The 17,711-nt window shown below is 43.9% G+C and overlaps 1 protein-coding gene across 2 annotated transcripts in view; it reads right to left on the bottom strand.

Moving 5' to 3' along the window:
• ADAMTS12 (ADAM metallopeptidase with thrombospondin type 1 motif 12) overlaps positions 1–17,711 on the bottom strand; it is a 393,807-nt gene that overhangs the window by 42,928 nt on the left and 333,168 nt on the right. For both annotated transcript variants that reach the window (XM_070357669.1, XM_070357670.1), the window contains 2 exons: positions 13,651–14,793; positions 1,457–1,609 (listed from right to left, as the gene is read on the bottom strand). In XM_070357669.1, coding sequence (XP_070213770.1) covers positions 1,457–1,609; positions 13,651–14,793 — 1,296 coding nt within the window. The remainder of the gene's footprint in view (positions 1–1,456; positions 1,610–13,650; positions 14,794–17,711) is intronic.

Raw genomic sequence — 17,711 nt, 5'->3', positions numbered from 1 at the left:
ATTCCTGGAAGTTTACACTGGATTGACCTTTTTAAAAGTGTGAGCTATTTCACACATCTGTCCTTTTTATGAGCCATGTAATTTCCAAGGAAAGGATTAGTCCCAGTGATGGGAAAGTGGAACTTTAGGACTTGGTCAACATTTGGCAAGGTCAGGGACAGAAATGTTTCTTGAAATTTTTCTGGATAGGAAGAGAATTTGTAGCCAGGCATTTGGTCTGGTCCCTTTTGGAATTTGTTATGAGTTGGAAGAGAAAAAAAAATGCAGAACCAGCATTCATTCCTTAAAGAAAAACGGTATGAGAACAGAAGAAAGGCAGGTTGGCAGGAATCAAAGAAATGTGTGGTGATTTTCTCAGGGAGTAGCCATACTTTCTCTCTCTTGCCAAAGATCAGAGCCTTTCTTTGGGAAAGGGGACCTATTGCAGATTAATGACAGTGCCTGCTCCTGTCTGTCAGGTAAGTCTGCCAGGAGAACCAGAGACGGCCAGTGAGACACCTCATGGTCCTGCTTGTCTGGGGACCTGAGTTTTCCACGAGATGAGAGTGCTAACAGATGCCAGCCTCCCCAAACTTCTGGGCAGCTCTTTCTCCTTCTGTATTAAGGCCATCAAGGGAAACTGGCTCCTCAGAGAGAAGACAGGTGCCTACAAGGTGTCTTGGTGTGAGGGGGTATGGGGGGTGTGCATGGCAACGAGGATGTATGCACAGCTCACACCTCTGCACCCCTCCTGCCAAGTGGCTCTGAACTCCACCTCGACCAGTGACTCTATGATCTGGGTGCATCTGTATCCCCCAGGGGTTGGTTCAGCCCTATCATGGTGACAGGCAGTCTGGGCCTGATTGCTGCCCAGAAAAACCAAGGCCGACCAATCCTAAGACCTGACAAAGACTTTCACCAGGGACTATGCAGGCAGCACAGAGAAATAAGTAACCACTCTAGGTTAGCAAGGACAGGAACATCACACTTCAAAGAAATCAATATAGGAAAGATGCTTTTAAAGACCAAGCTTTGATGTTTCAGCTTTCTTTTCATTTTGAGTCTGGCAGATTCCATGCTTTGTGAGCAGCTGCTGAACCATGATTTAATTATACATGTGCTCATGTATCATTATTAATTATAACGTTAAGTTTAAGCAATTTAGAAATAGTGTCGCAGGCTGGACAAGCAAATTAAATTACACAAATTTAACTTCTTTCTTTCTCAGTTTATCCGGTAAGGGAGGACAGGTGGATAAAAACACGTGGGCTAATGAAAACTCCGTGCTTGCTCTAAGGCTATTGTGTAGCTGAAAGTAGGCTTATGACAATGCCTGTGGTTCACTCATCTGCCAGTTTGTCACAGAAAAGGGCAGAAGGGAGGCAGGAAGGGAAGCAGGAAAGCTGCTATAGCAAATGGCTCTGGTGTAAGTCCCTCTGCCCCCGCCCCCCGAAACACGGCTGAGCTGATCAATTACCTTGCTCCAGTTTCCCACTTTCCAGCCAGCGCAGGGACGGAGGTGGCACCTCTTGGCCGGGTCTGGCCTCTGCAGGGTGGCACAGTCGGAATCCACGTGGGTGCTGCACTGCACGCTCCGCCAGTAGGTCCCCAGCCCGCACGTGGTGGAGCACTGCCCGGGAGGAGGGAGAGATGACAGAGACTCAGGGCTGCTTCCTCACATACACCCCACCCCACCCCACCCTGGAGGCAGGGGTGCTCCATCTTGGCTACTCACTAAACCTGCCTGCAGAGCTTCAGAAACTTACCAGCACTGGGGCTCCAGCCACAAACAATCTGAATGGCTGAGGGTAGGGCTCAGGCAGGAGTAGTTAAAAAAACAGGTGATTCTAATAAGCAGCCAGGGTTGAGAATCCCTAATTTCTATGTGGGAGGAAAACCCAGTGCAAAAGGAAATTTGCTTCCCTTAAAGAATATCCTGGCTGGAAGGTCTATGGAATGACTACGAGCTACAGGCACACTGCTGCATTTCATCAATGCTGTTCATGGAAAGGGAAGAGTAGAAACTAGCCTAGGTCAACAGTTTTTTCAACTGGCTCATTTATGGAGGTAAATGGGCTTCCCTGGTGGCTCAGTGGTAAAGAATCAGCTGGGCAACACAGGAGAGCTGGCTTCGATCCCTGGGTCAAGAAGGTCCCCTGAAGAAAGAAATAGCAACCCACTGTAGTATTCCTACCTGGAAAATCCCACGGATGGAGGAGCCTGGTGGACTACAGTCCATAGGGTCACAAAGAGTCAGACACAACTGAGCAACTGAGCACTGTATTATGTGTGTATATATACTAGTGAGCCACCAGGGAAGTACATTTATCTCCATAAATGAGCCAGTTGAAAAAACTGTTGACCTAGGCTATTTTCTACTCTTCTCTTTCATGAACAGCATTGATGAAATGCAGCAGTGTGCCTGTAGCTCATAGTCATTCCACACACCTATGTGTGTGTGTGTGTGTGTACACACACATAATACATATATACACATAATACATATATCCACATATACATAATACATATAACACATAATACACATAATACATATATATATATATAAAATATGAAAGTGAAAGTCACTCAGTCATGTTTGACACTTTGTGACCCCATGGACTATACAGTCCATAGAATTCTCCAGGCCAGTCTTTCCCTTCTCCAGGGGATCCTCCCAACCCAGGGATTGAATCCAATTCTCCCACATGGCAGGCAGATTCTTTAAGAGCTGAGCCACCAGGGAAACCCAAGAATACTGGAATGGGTAGCCTATCCCTTCTCCAGGGTATCTTCCTGAGCCAGGAATGAAACCGGGGTCTCCTACATTGCAGGCAGATCCTTAACCAGCTGGGCTACCAGAAAGCCCAAATATATATTATATATTAGAGATAATAACAGCTGAAGTGCATATTCTCATTGCACTAGTGGCCCCACTGTTCACACCCATGCTATTTGCAATGGACTTCACAGCTCCTCTCATCAAATGATAGAATGCATTTCCCCAGCTGTTGAATCAGGACTGTTCTTGCACTTTTCTTTTTCCAGGAAATTGCAGTGGATGATGCTGTGTAAGTTCTTAAGAAATCTTGCTTGTTTCAGTTCTCTCTCTTAGACCCTTGTCTCTGCCATGAAAATAAAACTGGCTAACCTACTGGAGGATGAGAGATCATGTGAAATCAAGCTGGGTGACCCAGTACTCTTGCCTGGAAAATCCCATGGACGGAGGAGCCTGGTAGGCTGCAGTCCATGGGGTCGCGAAGAGTTGGACACGACTGAGCGACTTCACTTTCACTTTTCACTTTCATGCACTGGAGAAGGAAATGGCAACCCACTCCAGTGTTCTTGCCTGGAGAATCCCAGGGATGGCAGAGCATGGTGGGCTGCCGTCTATGGGGTCGCACAGAGTTGGACACAGCTGAAGCGACTTAGCAGCAGCAACAGCAAACCCAGCTGAGGCCATCCCAGACCAGCCAGCCTTCAGCCAACCCTTCACCAGATGCATGACAAGCCAAGCTGAGATCAGCTAAGCTCAGCCTAGGTCAGAAGACACTTCCAGCAACCCACTGACTCATGGACAAAAATGAATGTTTACTGAGGTTTTATGGTTGATTGTTATATAGCACTATTGTAATAGACAATGGATACAACTACATAACTGTCGGGGTCCAGCCCCGGCTGATCCAGGGTATTTGAAGCGGGGATGGCGTCAGCGAGGATCAGGATACAATAGCTTCAATTAGATATTAATTAGAGATGTAAAGAGTAATAGAATGAGGATAGCTCAGTAGGAAAATTCAGTGGAGAAAAGAGGCTGAGTAGCTTGGTTTATGTGGGAGACCAATAAGACTTCAAGACAAGAAGTTTGCACCACTTACGTAGGCCGCAGGCATCCTTCCGTTCTCCCGAAGGAGAGGAGACACTGCAGCCTCCCTGGTCAGATCTTAGAAGCCCAGGCATAATTAGTAAGCATGGTGGGTTCCGCGCTCCAGATGGAGACTCAGCCAAAGTGAGAGAGAGAGCGACATGGGGAGACCAGTATTTCGAGAAACTGATCCCAATTCTTTATTTTCCATGGTCTACTTTTATACACTGAGATGTTATGCAAAAGTCACGCGGGGTCAGCAGTCCTGACTTTTATCAAAGTCAGGTGCTTCATACAAATGTATACAGAGGTCTTAGGGGTGTTACATCATCTTCTGGCCAGGGGGCCTGCTGACAATTTATGACCCTCTCGTGACAGCGGTCAGTCAACCAGGACACTTATTTCTCCAGGGGTGATTATTCTTAAAACAGACGCCACCCAAATAAAGTTACATTCCTATAGGGTGAGGGTGTACTGGGTTTTAGTTAAGGAAAGAATTTACTTAGCCTAAGGTCTAACGTGATTAATATCAAAGGTTAATACTTATTTCTTCTGTATATTCATTAATGTGTGTAAGGGCAGGGGATATGGAGACTTAGCAACAAACATTGGCTCAACAAATGAAAAACCCTTCACCAATACAATTTCTAATCAGCCCATTATACTTATACTAATAGTTTTCTAACTTTTCTAAGGAACCTGTTTTTAGAAGGTTTAACGCATCTTGTGCCTCTCACGGTTGGGAGGCTGTGAGCAATCACATGTGGCTGGACAAGCCTGTCAGGCAGGCTAGAGAACCTTCAGAGGAGTTTGTAGGTTAAAACACTCCTATCAGGCCCAGGAATTATTATTAACTGGAGCTCTAAGTTAACTCCTTCTCTGAAAGAGGTGGTGGGGGACAGCCCCCTGTAAAGTCAGAGGTGTAGGTGAGAGCACAAAGTAGTAAAGTAGGCAGGCTCTGGTTATAGGGGTAGATGCTCGAGGATTTCCAGGGGGACTCCTGAGGCTCCATCTCGCCTTTGCGTATGTCAAGCCTCCTTCCTCATGACCTTTGCCACGGGTGGAGTGCCTCACGCCGGCCCCCAACACACAACAGGTACTTTTCCTATATTTTCTCTAACCTTGGAGACTCAGGATACAATTAGAATTCTGAAGTTGACCAATTGTGTGATCTTTGGTGGTTTCCTAACTTCTCTAGCAAGTAAAACTGGTGATAACACTAGGACCTCTTTTATTAAGTTGCTGTGAGAACAATAGAGTTAATCCATGCACAAAGGGAGTGCTCTACAAATGCTACCTATTAAGCATAGCACTGTAGCTGAAGCTCCAATACTTTGGTCACCTGATGCGAAGAGCTGACTCTTTAGAGAAGACCCTGATGCTAGGAAAGATTTAAGGCAGGAGAAGGGGACGATAGAGAATGAGATGGTTGGATGACATCACCAACTCAATGGACATGAGTTTGAGCAAGCTCCGGGAGATAGTGAGGGGCAGGGAACCCTGGCATGCTGCAGTCCATGGGGTGGCAAAGAGCTGGACATGGCTGAGTGACTGAATAACAGCAACAAACACAGCACACCTGCAAAGCCAGCATTATGAGTCCCACTTTCCAGATTTTTGGGGCCCAGAGAACTTAGCAGTCATGCTAGAGGTCACACAGACACTACAATGTTAATTTCACACCATGGCAAGGAGAAAAACAATGTTTGTTCCAAACCCAGGACAGGAGCTAGTGAGACCAAATTCCCAGGCTAGTGATGACCCTGGTACCTCTCAAGTGATGTCTATAGCTCTTTGTGCCATATTTGTGTGGTAAATAAACATGTGTCTCTGGGGCTCTGAGTCTAGTCCTGTAGGGTTCAGATGTGAGCAGACATTTGTTTAATTTCTATTTAGGCAGCAAACGAGTCCAAAGACAAAGATGACAGGAGGACATTCATAGAATGCAGTAAGCAAAAGGGGATTCCATTGATTGTCTCTTATGTCAGTTTAAAATTGGGAGTTGGGGGTGCAGAGAAGATCCTGAGGAGGCAGAGGAACAGCTTCTCTTTGTCCTGGGAACCTTCTCCCTCGTTACAGCCAGTGACCCTGTGATAACTGATTTACCAGGTCAAGGAGCAGGTATTGGGGTGTTCAGAACTGGAACTGCTGTGCAGGGCTATATCAGAATCATGTGAAAACTTCTGTGAAAGGCTGTGGAAAATTACACTGTCACTTCCATTTACACGACTGCACAGCATACATGTCACTGACTGGCCCAGGGGATCTGACTGAATGATGAGGCAATGAGATGAGAAGTGATCTTCTGTCACAACACGATCCACACCCATGCACACTGGGAAGCTCCTGAGTCTTCTGTCTTGTAATATATCTCAAAGCAAATACTTACTGAGCACTTCCTATATGCCTGACATATAGGAATTCCTATATTATTCCTCTTATTTCATAATAATCATATGAATCAGGCATTGTCATCCTCATTTTAAAAATGAGGAAATGAGTGTGGAGAGAACATGCAGAGTAAGTGATGGAGCTAATACTCAAACCCAGAATGTCTGCTTTCAAGTTTTATGTCTATTCACAATATGAACTTGGTTTTGGTGGCTTAGATGGTAAAGAATCTGCCTGCAATGCAGGACCCCTGGGTTTGATCCCTGGGTCAAGAAGATCCCCTAGAGAAGGGAATGGCTACCCACTCCAGTATTCTTGCCTGGAGAATCCCATGGACAGAAGAGCCTGGTGGGTTATAGTCCATGGGTTCACAAAGAGTCGGACATACACATTTAATATTTGAAATCACAAGTAGTTAGAGGAATATGCTGTGAACAGCCCTTCAGCACAGGACAGAAAGTGGGAGGAGAAGGTGAGAGAGATTTCTGATCAAATGCTAAGGAACTTTAGAACTTACTTCCAACATCAAAGAGCAAGAAAGCCTTTATGGAAGAAGCAGCTCAAAGCTTGATACTGAAGAACAGGTAGGATTTATGAATAAAAGAAGGAGAAGGAAATTTCAGGCAGAGAAAACCATGGAAACAAAGGCACTGAGCTGAGATGAGCAGACGGTTTAGTGGAAACAGAGCAGCTGAGATTTGCTGAAAGCAATGGCAACCCACTCCAGTACTCTTGCCTGGAAAACCCCATGGACGGAGGAGCCTGGTAGGCTGCAGTCCATGGGATTGCTAAGAATCAGGCATGACTGAGTGACTTCACTTTCACTTTTCTCTTTCATGCATTGGAGAAGGAAATGGCAACCCACTCCAGTATTCTTGCCTGGAGAATCCCAGGGACAGAGGAGCCTAGTGGGCTGCCGTCTATGGGGTCGCACAGAGTCGGACACGACTGAAGCGACTTAGCAGCAGCAGCAGCAGGTGGGTGAAGGCATAGGACATAGTATGTTGAAAGCTGAACTATTTAAGGATGTGAAGGCTCTTGGATATTAAGAGTGGACTTTATATGATCTGATATGCAATGAAGAGACATTAGCAATTTATTATTAGGTGTTTGGAATAATTAGAAAATTCCTTTCAGAAGAGTAATATGGCAATACATTGCTTGTGATGATCCGTGGAAAGCACTGGGGAGAGGAGAGATAGTAAGTACCCAGATCAGCAAGGGCAAGAGCAAGGGCGGGGTCCTAACAAGAGTAGCAACCGAGTGTCCACCATTCTTGACCATTGCGGTGCTACTGGCATTTTAGATTTCCCAAATTGTCACAGGACCCTCGTAATCTTTGGCTCCTAGACTCTGAATGCTGGCATCAGCCCCTCCGCCAGCACGGTAATAAACAAAGCATCCCTGCTTTTTTCTATGCGTCACCCAGCAGCAGACTGGAAACCACAGGGACTAAATGAGCAGGAAATAAAGAGGAGATGACAGACATGATGTTTTTACTTCCTGTTCATTGAGGCCTCCCCAGTGGCTCAGTGGTAAAGAAACTGCCTGCTGTGCAGGAGACATGGGCTCGATCCCTGGGTTGGGAAGATCCCCTGGAGAAGGAAATGGCAACCGACTCCAGTATTCTTTTTTTAATTAATTAATGTATTTATTTTAATTGGAGACTAATTACTTTACAATATTGTGGTGGTTTTCACCATACATCGACATGAATCAGCCACAGATGTACAGGTGTCCCCCCCATCCTGAACCCCCTCCCACCTCCCTCCCCACCCCTTCCCTCTGGGTTGTCCCAGAGCACCAGCTTTGAGCACCCTGCTTCATGCATCGAACTTGCACTGGTCATTTATTTAACATATGGTAATATACATGTTTCAGTGCTATTCTTTCATATCGTCCCACCCTCTCCTTCTTCCACAGAGTCCAAAAGTCTCTTCTTTACATTTGTGTCTCTTTTGCTGTCTTGCATATATGGTCATCATTACTATCTTTATAAATTCCATATATATGTGTTAATATATACTGTATTGGTGTTTCTCTTTTTGACTTACTTCACCCTGTATAATAAGATCCAGTTTTCATCCACCTTATTAGAACTGACTCAAACGCAGTCTTTTTTATAGCTGAGTAATATTCCATTGTGTATATGTACCACAACTTCCTTATCCATTCATCTGGTGATGGACATCTAGGTTGCTTCCATGTGCTAGCTACTATAAACAGTGCTGCAATGAACATTCCACTCCAGTATTCTTGCCTGGGGAATCCATGAACAGAGGAGCCTGGCAGACTACAGTCCATGGGGTTGCAAAAGAGCTGTACGTGACTGAGAAACTAAACAACAAGTAAACAGGAAATAAAGAGAAGATGACAGACATGATGAGAGGACAGACACAGACCCAAAAAACTGTTAGGGTTTTTCTAGTACGACAGGGAAGCCTGATATCAATGGTTATCCTGGGCTTCCTAAGGTGTCTGACTGAGTGGCCAATGAGACCATTCTCTAGGGAGGGATAGTCCTAAAGAAACAACTTCAGAGATGGGTAGAATAAAAAATCAGGGGACAGTGGGGAACTCACAACCCAAAGTTTTCATTCTGAATCCTGATCCTCTCAGACAATTCTGTGTATTAAACACTTTGTCTCAAAAGATGCTTAAAGGGAGCAGGCACCAAGCCCAGTCATGTAGGGGACTCCTGCCAAATGTCAACTTCTAGTTTCATAATACCCTGTAGCTTTAAAAACCTCTGCTGCTGCTGCTAAGTCACTTCAGTCGTGTCCGACTCTGTACGACCCCAAAGACGGCAGCCCACCAGGCTCCCCCATCCCTGGGATTCTCCAGACAAGAATACTGGAGTGGGTTGCCATTTCCTTCTTCAATGCATGAAAGTGAAAAGTGAAAGTGAAGTCAAAATGAAAGTGAAGTCAAAGTGAAAGTGAAGTCGCTCAGTTGTGTCCACTCCTAGCAACCCCATGGACTGTAGCCTACCAGGCTCCTCCATCCATGGGATTTTCCAGGCAAGAGTACTGGAGTGCGTTGCCAGTGCCTTCTCTGAAAAACACTCTGCAGTCTGGGCCAATTCCCTTTTTCCAGCCAAACTGCCTAGAATTAATAGTTCCCAACAGCTCCAATAGTTGCCAAATATTGGGTGAGTGAGGATGTACTCAATAAGACAGTTTATTTCTGTCAAAGTCAAAGGATGACAGGAGATAGAGTTAATTCTTTGTATCTTGATTGCCTATAATCAGAATGTTTCAATTAACCTCTGGGCTTAAACAGTCATTGGAGCTGATAGGTACTTCTATTAGGTTTACTTTGTTTGAATATAGTAACTTCTCACTAGATCAATTAACACTTGTCAATTAATTAACATATTAAATATCCTCAGGACAAAAGCATTAAAACACATTTACATAAGAGGATGGGAAAGGAAACTAATTTCTAGGTCATCCAAAGCTACTTTTTAATGAAACTTTTGTAATGCGTTATTCTGTGGACTGAGAAGAGCTGTCCATCTTTATTAACATTCCTAATGTGAGGACTGTTTCATCTGAAAGGGTCTCTCCTTCAGGCTGCACTTTAGTGTCTCCTTCCATTTCAATACTATAAACGTTGCCCCAAAAGTCACCAGTGACTTGCCCAATGTAAGATCCATTAGGTCCACTCTCAGTTCTCACATTGCTTGATGTCCATGGCACCACACCTCTTGATTTGAGTCTTAATTAGTAGACTGTTCCTTACTAGTCTTTCACATGGGATCTCTTTGTCAGCCAGCTTCTTAAAATGTTGTTTTTTTTTCCGAGTCCCATCCTGAGGCCACTTCTGTTTGCAGCCTACAGGTTGTACTCGGATGACCTCGCTCACTTCCAAGGTTTGAACTTCTCCCTATTGGTCATGGCTACCAAATGCCATCCCCAGTTTTCACCACTCTCAAGAACCTCAGATAAATATACACAAACATCTGCTGGTTATCCTTTGGATAGCCCAGAGGTCCTGCCAACTAAACTCAATCTATAACTGGACTCATCATCCTTTCTTTGTCTCTATTGAAACTGTTTCTGTACATTGTATGATACCTCAGTTTATGGGAGCACCACCCATTGGCTACCCAAGATTCCAATGGAATAGTCATGACAGACTCCTCTACACCTCTCTTCTCACATTCCACATCAAATTATTCACAAAGTCCTACTGATTTTAAGTTCCCCATGTCTCCTGAATTTATATTTCCCTCTTCATCCCAAGCATTCTTGTCATAGTTCTAATTCCTCATCTAGACTACTGCAGTATCCTCCCAACACATCATATCCCTTATCCTCACTGCTTCTGGAATGGGCTATACCTAAAACACAGTGGGCCACGTCATTCAGTGGCAGAACTGCTAGATCCTCACTACGATCCTTTTCGTCATCCTCCTGCGCACTCAACTAGATTATGTTTTCTATCCATCTTGCACTTTGCTTGGGTCAAATGACTGAGTTCTAGACAGTGGAACATGAGCAGAAGTGCTAAATGCCCCCTTCTACGTTTGGCCCATAAAACCTCTTGTGGGAGAGCCTCTGTGCTCTTTTCTTTCCTGGCTGTGATTAGGATGGTGACCCCAGGGCCAATTTGAAGATGGGAAGATGGTAGAGCCATTGTCAGACTGGAGTCTCAAAGAACTGCACACGGGTCAGAGCCTCTCTCTCTACTGCTACCACTGCAGACATGGAATTCCCATGTATTATTATGTGAGTGAGAAACCAACTTCTGTTTTGGTTACCTATAACTTGTTTGGCTCTATTTGTTAACAACAGCCTACCTCTCACGTGTGCATCTGTGTGTGACTTCTAAGTACATACACACATTGTACATATGCCATTATGGACAATATGTCACTCATACTTTATTCTGATATTGATACCATATACATGCCTTCCATCTAGTCTTTCACCCTCTGTTTGTCCTCCTTGTATTTTTCTCAAGGCCCACGGTGCCTTTAACAGAAGGTGCTTTCAGACTTCATCTCCACTGACTAATTAACAAAATCCTACAAATTAACAGGTAGCCTCGGTTTCCATAACTTGTTCTCTTGACTGTTTTGTTGGATAGAGGACAATGAGCCTATTTAAGTTCTTTAGGGGTGACCCATGTTTTTGAAAGGAAAAATACCTTTTGAGGGTACTATGTGGAATGATACCATTCATAAAACCTACACAGTACATTTTAATTTCAAATATCTAGGCTGGCTGAATCCACTTTAGTGACCATTTGCTCCTGCGAACTCAAAAATAAGCACATGCCCTCAATGTTATTTGAAAGCACCTTCTTATGAACCATGTGATTTTCTCATCTGTCTACCCAGGGTTATCATGTAACTGGCATTATTTTTATGGATCATATGATCAAGGAAGAAACAAATATAACAGAAGGCAGAGAGAGTGGTGATATTTCTGATGGTAAAGCAATGGACCATAGGCTATGAAGTCTGTCTGCTCAGGTTCAGATCTCTGCCGTGTGCATATGTGTGTGTGTGTGTGTGTGTGTGTGTGTGCACGCGCACTTGTGTCTGTGATTCTGGCTAGCGTTCACCTTTCAGCTCTTCCTCATCTCAGCAAATGGGGCCATATTACCAATCTCCTTGAGCTGTACTGAGAATTAGCATAAAGTCATTCTATAAAGCATGGCACACACTTCATACATATTCACTGTCAATGTCCTCCTCATCATTAAGAGCCCAATTAGACTTTGCTAACATTGGAAAAGACCCTGATGCTGGGAAGGATTGGGGGCAGGAGGAGAAGGGGACAACAGAGGAAGAGATGGCTGGATGGCATCACCAACTCGATGGACGTGGGTTCGAGTAGGCTCCAGGAGTTGATGATGGACAGGGAGGCCTGGCGTACTGTGATTCATGGGGTCACAAAGAGTCAGACACGACTGAGTGAACTGAACTGAACTGAACAGAAAGAAATCTGACCAAAATGTCAGGGATTATGAGACTCATTCCTCTCCTTTTCTAAACAAATGGGATTACTCTAAGCCTGGAAATCTTTTTTGTCCTCCTGAAACTGGAATTTTTACTTGCAAAAAGAGATAAGAAGATGATTCTCCATTGACAGAAAATGTAATGAACATGATTTCACTTTAGAAATCAAAATAGATCAACGTGAAAACATAGTTTGAATGCAAATAAAAAAATGTGAAAGGTTGCATTTACCTATTCTTTGACAGTATAGTCGATTTCAGGACCAATGATGCTGACTAATTCATACAACAGAATTTAAACAGTGAACTTGTCAGCTGCTGCTAAAATTCACTAGAGAGCCTGCGGATTAGAGTGGAAAGATTTCAAAGGCTCATCTTCCAACTGACATGTCTATAGACAAGTCACCTAACTGCTAAAAATCTTAGTTTCTGTAATTGTAAATTGGTATAAATGGAGAGTTTACCTGCTCCCCAGAACTATGAAAAGGAGAAAATAGGAGACTACATATGAAAGTGGTTTGGAAAATAACATGGTTTATAAATTAAATGTATGGTTATTTTTACATTAGCTGCTAATACTTCTTTTTTAGCTAGAGAGATGAGTCATGCATCATCATAAAAATTGCTGAATGATTTGAACATGTGATTATTTTGCCACAAAGTTCTCTTTTGAGTTGTCAATTTATTTTTAACAAGTTCAAATACTGTGCATTCAAAATGCAAATGGGTGAAAAACGATTGTGATGTTTAAAAGGATGTAATTAGTTCTAGAAATGGAGAAACAAATATCTAGCCAAATTCCTGAAGCCTGAAAACAGGAACCAATGTTTTGCCATCATGTTTATTTTCTTCTCACTCTATTTTCTTCTTACTCTATGAGTCAAAAAGAGTTTTTTTCAAAAGAATTTTTTTAATACAAGGAAGCACTGAGTCAAAAAAAAGTCGTTGATAAAGTAAGCATAGAATTCTTCTAAAGAACTTTGTTTTAGATTTCCATTCCAATTGTGCAACATTGGCTTTCTGAATGAAATGTGAACTCAGGTCCTCCCATAGGATTCTTTGAATCCTATGGATTCTTTGGTCCTTCATCATAGAATTCTTACAGTTTGCAGCTGGAAGGGACATTGGAGGAAAGAGGTGATTTGTACTAGCTTCACTGTTGTTCAAAAGCAGGTTCAGAGAGGCAGACTGAATTGTCTACTGTCACACACTGGCTGACTCAGGTCTCCTGATTTAGTTCTAGGTTCTCCTCACTCTATCTCACTACATTTGTTCTCTTTCCCTGGACTTTTTTTTTTTTTTTTTTTTGGAGTTAGGTGAAGAGGGAGGTGAGGGCATGGACCTGATTGCTTCATTTTTTCAAGTCCATTTGGAAATCTGCACAGAAATGCAACACCCCTAGCTAATTCCATATAGAATCAGGCCTGGGTAAGAAACAGAACTCTTACCTCACTCCAGTTTCCGACAATCCAGTAGGCAGGGCTGCGTCCCATCGAGAGATGCTTGTAATCCGAGGCATTCAGCAAAAATCCCTCAGCCATCAGACTTGTTGCATCTTCCTTGGTCAGGACTGGTCCAGAACTCTGTGTTAGATTCATGTTGCTTGGAAGTTCTGTTGGGTGAGGGTTTACTGGCTTTTTGGAGTATGCTGGCTGGTGGTCTTCTCCCAGAGGGAGTGGAGTATTAGCTGGCTTTTCAGTGACTGTCCCTTTAGCTCTGGATGTTCCATTTTTGAAAGTAATGGGCCTTTGGCTGGGTGCCAGTCCTTCTGATACTGTGCTAAAGGGTGGCCATAGAGATGCCCCCCCAAGATAAGGTGTTGGTGGAGGTCCAAGTGGTATTTCAGTACTTCTTTCCCCTGGAGCATCATTTCCAGGTACTCTGATCTTGGTCCATGTCACAGAGTTGTTCTCATTTTTTTTCTCAGATGGTTCACTGCCTTCCCCTGAGCCACTATGAATCTCCATTTCTGGCTCTTTGGTCAAGGGACTGTAAAACGAAGTCACCTGCCAAGTCATAGCATTGCTGGAAGTTGATGAGTCAGAACCACTCGTCGTCGTGATGACAAGGTCTCCCTCTGAGGTAGGACCAGTGTTGGGATTGGAAACATTCTCTTCACTTGGCTGGATGCTCAAAGACCAAGAAGTGAGGATGGGCTGGGAAGTACTTCCAGTGGAAATGACATTATGGGTGTCCAGTTCAGTTTGGATTGAACTATTCTGCCCCTGCTTCCCATCCAGGTCTCCTTCTTTGGAGGCTGTGGTAGGACCAGGGCTGTTCATTGTCGGAGTGCTTGTGCTCAGAGGCCCAGGCACTGTGGGTGAAGTCAGCACCCTGGGACTGGGTGTAGTCAGCGTCCTAGGACTGGGTGTAGTTGGAGGGACAGGCTTGAAGGGGTCAGGTGTTGGTAGCTTTTTCCCACTGAAAATCGTGCCTCTATTGGGCTTCAGAATTCTCCGGCTAGATGGGCACTGCTGGAGGCCACAGAGAGCTCTGCTGTTGGGTTTCCTTGTCACGTCGCAGGGCTCGTCGTGGTTCTTGGCACACGTGACACTGCGAATCCGCACTCCACCACCACAGGAAACAGAGCACTGGGAAAGAGAGATGGCTGTTAGTCCAGTGGGAAAGACATGTTGGTTCTCACGCTGATTTACAGCAAATCAGGACAGGCCCAGTAGAAACGAACTATGCGGCTGAGATCATTTCCTATCTTCGTATTTGGCTTCTGTGCAATTTTAGTTTCCCATAGAAATATGTATCTCGGGGAGACCAGCTGGGGCTCAGAACTAACAATCTACCCTTCACAAACTGAAAAGACAAACCATGACACGGGAAACTGAAGTCTCTCCGGGCCAGGACGATTGGATAGTGGATCCGCAAAGAGTGCAATGATTTAAACAATCACCTGATTTTCCCCAAGAGATAGGAATATTATCTTCCCTAAGGTTTCAGTGCTATTAAAGTGTTTATGTATTTTCTAGAATCTATTAATTTAATGATAATGAGCCTGTCCCTTTATATTCATATAAGTCACACAGCCTCACTCAGGTATCCCAAGCTCCATTTTCTTGCTTGTTGTCAGATGGGCTCAGATTAAAAGCTAGACAGTCAGTGTATGCATAACACGTATATAACGCCAGGACCTTTTATGAAATTTAAAGGTGGGAAGTTAATCAAAGGTGGGGAGATACCCTGTCCAAAGAGACAGGGGAGTCCTGGAGCATGGTGTTGATATATGGATGCTGTGGCAGGCGTCTCTCCCTAGTCATCCTTCCAGGGCATGCAAAGCACGGATGGCTAGACTGCCTTTGAAGGAATCCTAACAGGACAGTCACTTCTCAGGATTCATGGTAAAGATCTCTTTGCAACTCTATGGACCACAGGTCACCAGGTTCCTCTGTCCATGGGATTCTCCAGGCAAGAATCCTGGAGTGGGTTGCCATGCCCTCCTCCAGGGGATCTTCCCGACCCAGGGATAGAATGTGCATCTCTTACATCTCCTGCATTGGCAGGCGGGTTCTTTACCACTACCACCACCTGACGAAGCCCTAAGCATACATAGCACGTGTTTGTGATCAATACATAACACTAGATTTCTCGATATTTTTTTTAAATCACATTTTTACCCAACTGCTCCATTTTTAGCTTTCTTTTTCAATGATAGGTTAAAGTATCTACCAAATAGTTGGTTCTTGAACATGGACTATCCAGGAGTTTGTGTTGGCTGGTTCGCATTTGTCTGTCTTACCTCTCTGACCCTAACATGGGTTTCTTGAAGATGGGGACTACATAACGTGTCTTGGATTTCACAGAGCTTCACAGCCATTATTCTGTGTGATACCCTGTGAATATCAGCCTTGTGAGATCTATACAGCTGTGAGATTTGCAAGACTGTAATTATTACTCCATCTCTTACAAGAGAGGAAGCTGACACTCAGGAACCCACTTGAAAGGTTGGAAGTCAGTGGAAGAGTAAAAATTGGATTAATTCCATGCCTCTCCTGATCCACCAAAAAAAAAAAAAAAAAACCTAGCACAGCAAGGTGGACAAGCAATTTATCTACTGAATTCACTTATTGACTTGGTCAAGCTTTTGATTTTTGAAAAGTTACCCAAAGGCAGAATCTGTCTTTTATTCATAAGTGAACTCCAGGATACTTCTTAGGATACAATGATCACTTACTACATATTTATTAAGTGACTATTCTACCTGGAAAATAATCAGGAATGGGAATATTCTTCTCCCTGGGAGCTTATGCATTTTTAACTGAGTTTCTTGCCTTCTCAAATCCTACTTTCAAGTTCCTCTGTATTGGAAAACAAATTTCTCCTTAATTTTGTTCTAATCCAGCATCATCACTCACTGATATATTATAATTCTGTTGAAATCAGCATTTTTGAAAAGCAGGAGATGCATGTGAATACAGAAGACTGTGTTGCTCAGGGAATGTTTTAACTGCAGAGTTGGGTCAACCAATAAAGCTGTAGGGCTTCTCAGGTGGCGCTAGTGGTAAGGGACCCACCTGCCAATCCAGGAGACATAAGAGATGCGGTTCAACCCCTGGTTGGGAAGATCCCCTGGAGGAGGGCATGGCAACCCACTCCAGTATCCTTGCCTGGTAAATCCCATGGACAGAGAGCCTGGGGGGCTACAGTCCATGGGGTCGCACAGAATCAGACACAACTGAAGCTGTGAGATTAACATGTCAACAAACACTTAAACAACCAGCTCAAAGACTGAACTTCCAAGTTTGTTTTGATATAATAGTATTAATCTTTGGACTTCCCTGGTAGCTCAGATGGTAAAGAATCTGCCTACAATGCAGGAAACCTGGGTTTGATCCCCGAGTCAGGAAGATCCTCTGGAGAAAGGAATGGCAACCCACTCCAGTATTCTTGCCTGGGAAATTCCATGGACATTGGAGCCTGGTGGGCTACAGTTCATGGAGTGGCAAATAGTCGGACATGACTGAGCAACTAACACTTTTATGCTTGGGGGAACAGTGCTTCATAGACCAAGAAATGCACACTTATTTCCAACTAAATGGAGACCACCAATAAAGCTCTTAAAACCCTGCAGTGAGGAAATGGTCTCTTCTATGACTCACTTCATTTTAAAGCCTGGAAAGGGTAGGCTGTGGGTGTTTATTTTTCTGGCTTGCTATAATGTTTCTGCCTTTCTTGTGTATGAAGAGACTTTATGCTGCATTCATTTTAGTCATCCTGAGTCACTTCTCCACTTGCTACTTTCTGATCTGAACTCCCAGGGTTTTCAAATCTTCACTTTGTAAAACTGTATCAGTCTAAGTAAATAATCCTCTATGTATGCCTTAACATATTTCCAGGCTGGCTGCCTCAGACAGGCTCCAATTTGAGAACTGATTCATAAATTAGGACCCTCATAACCCTAATACCAAGCAGGTGTACCCTGCCTTGCGTTTTCTTTCCAAGAAATGTCAGAGTAGACATAGCTAAAAGCAGGAAACTCTGATTTTGTTTTCTTCTCTGT

Source organism: Bos mutus, chromosome 20, assembly GCF_027580195.1.
Source record: "Bos mutus isolate GX-2022 chromosome 20, NWIPB_WYAK_1.1, whole genome shotgun sequence".
NCBI classification, from domain to species: Eukaryota; Metazoa; Chordata; class Mammalia; order Artiodactyla; family Bovidae; genus Bos; species Bos mutus.
Note: the sequence above shows the minus strand (reverse complement) of the source record. Positions and strands in the feature narration are given on the sequence as shown.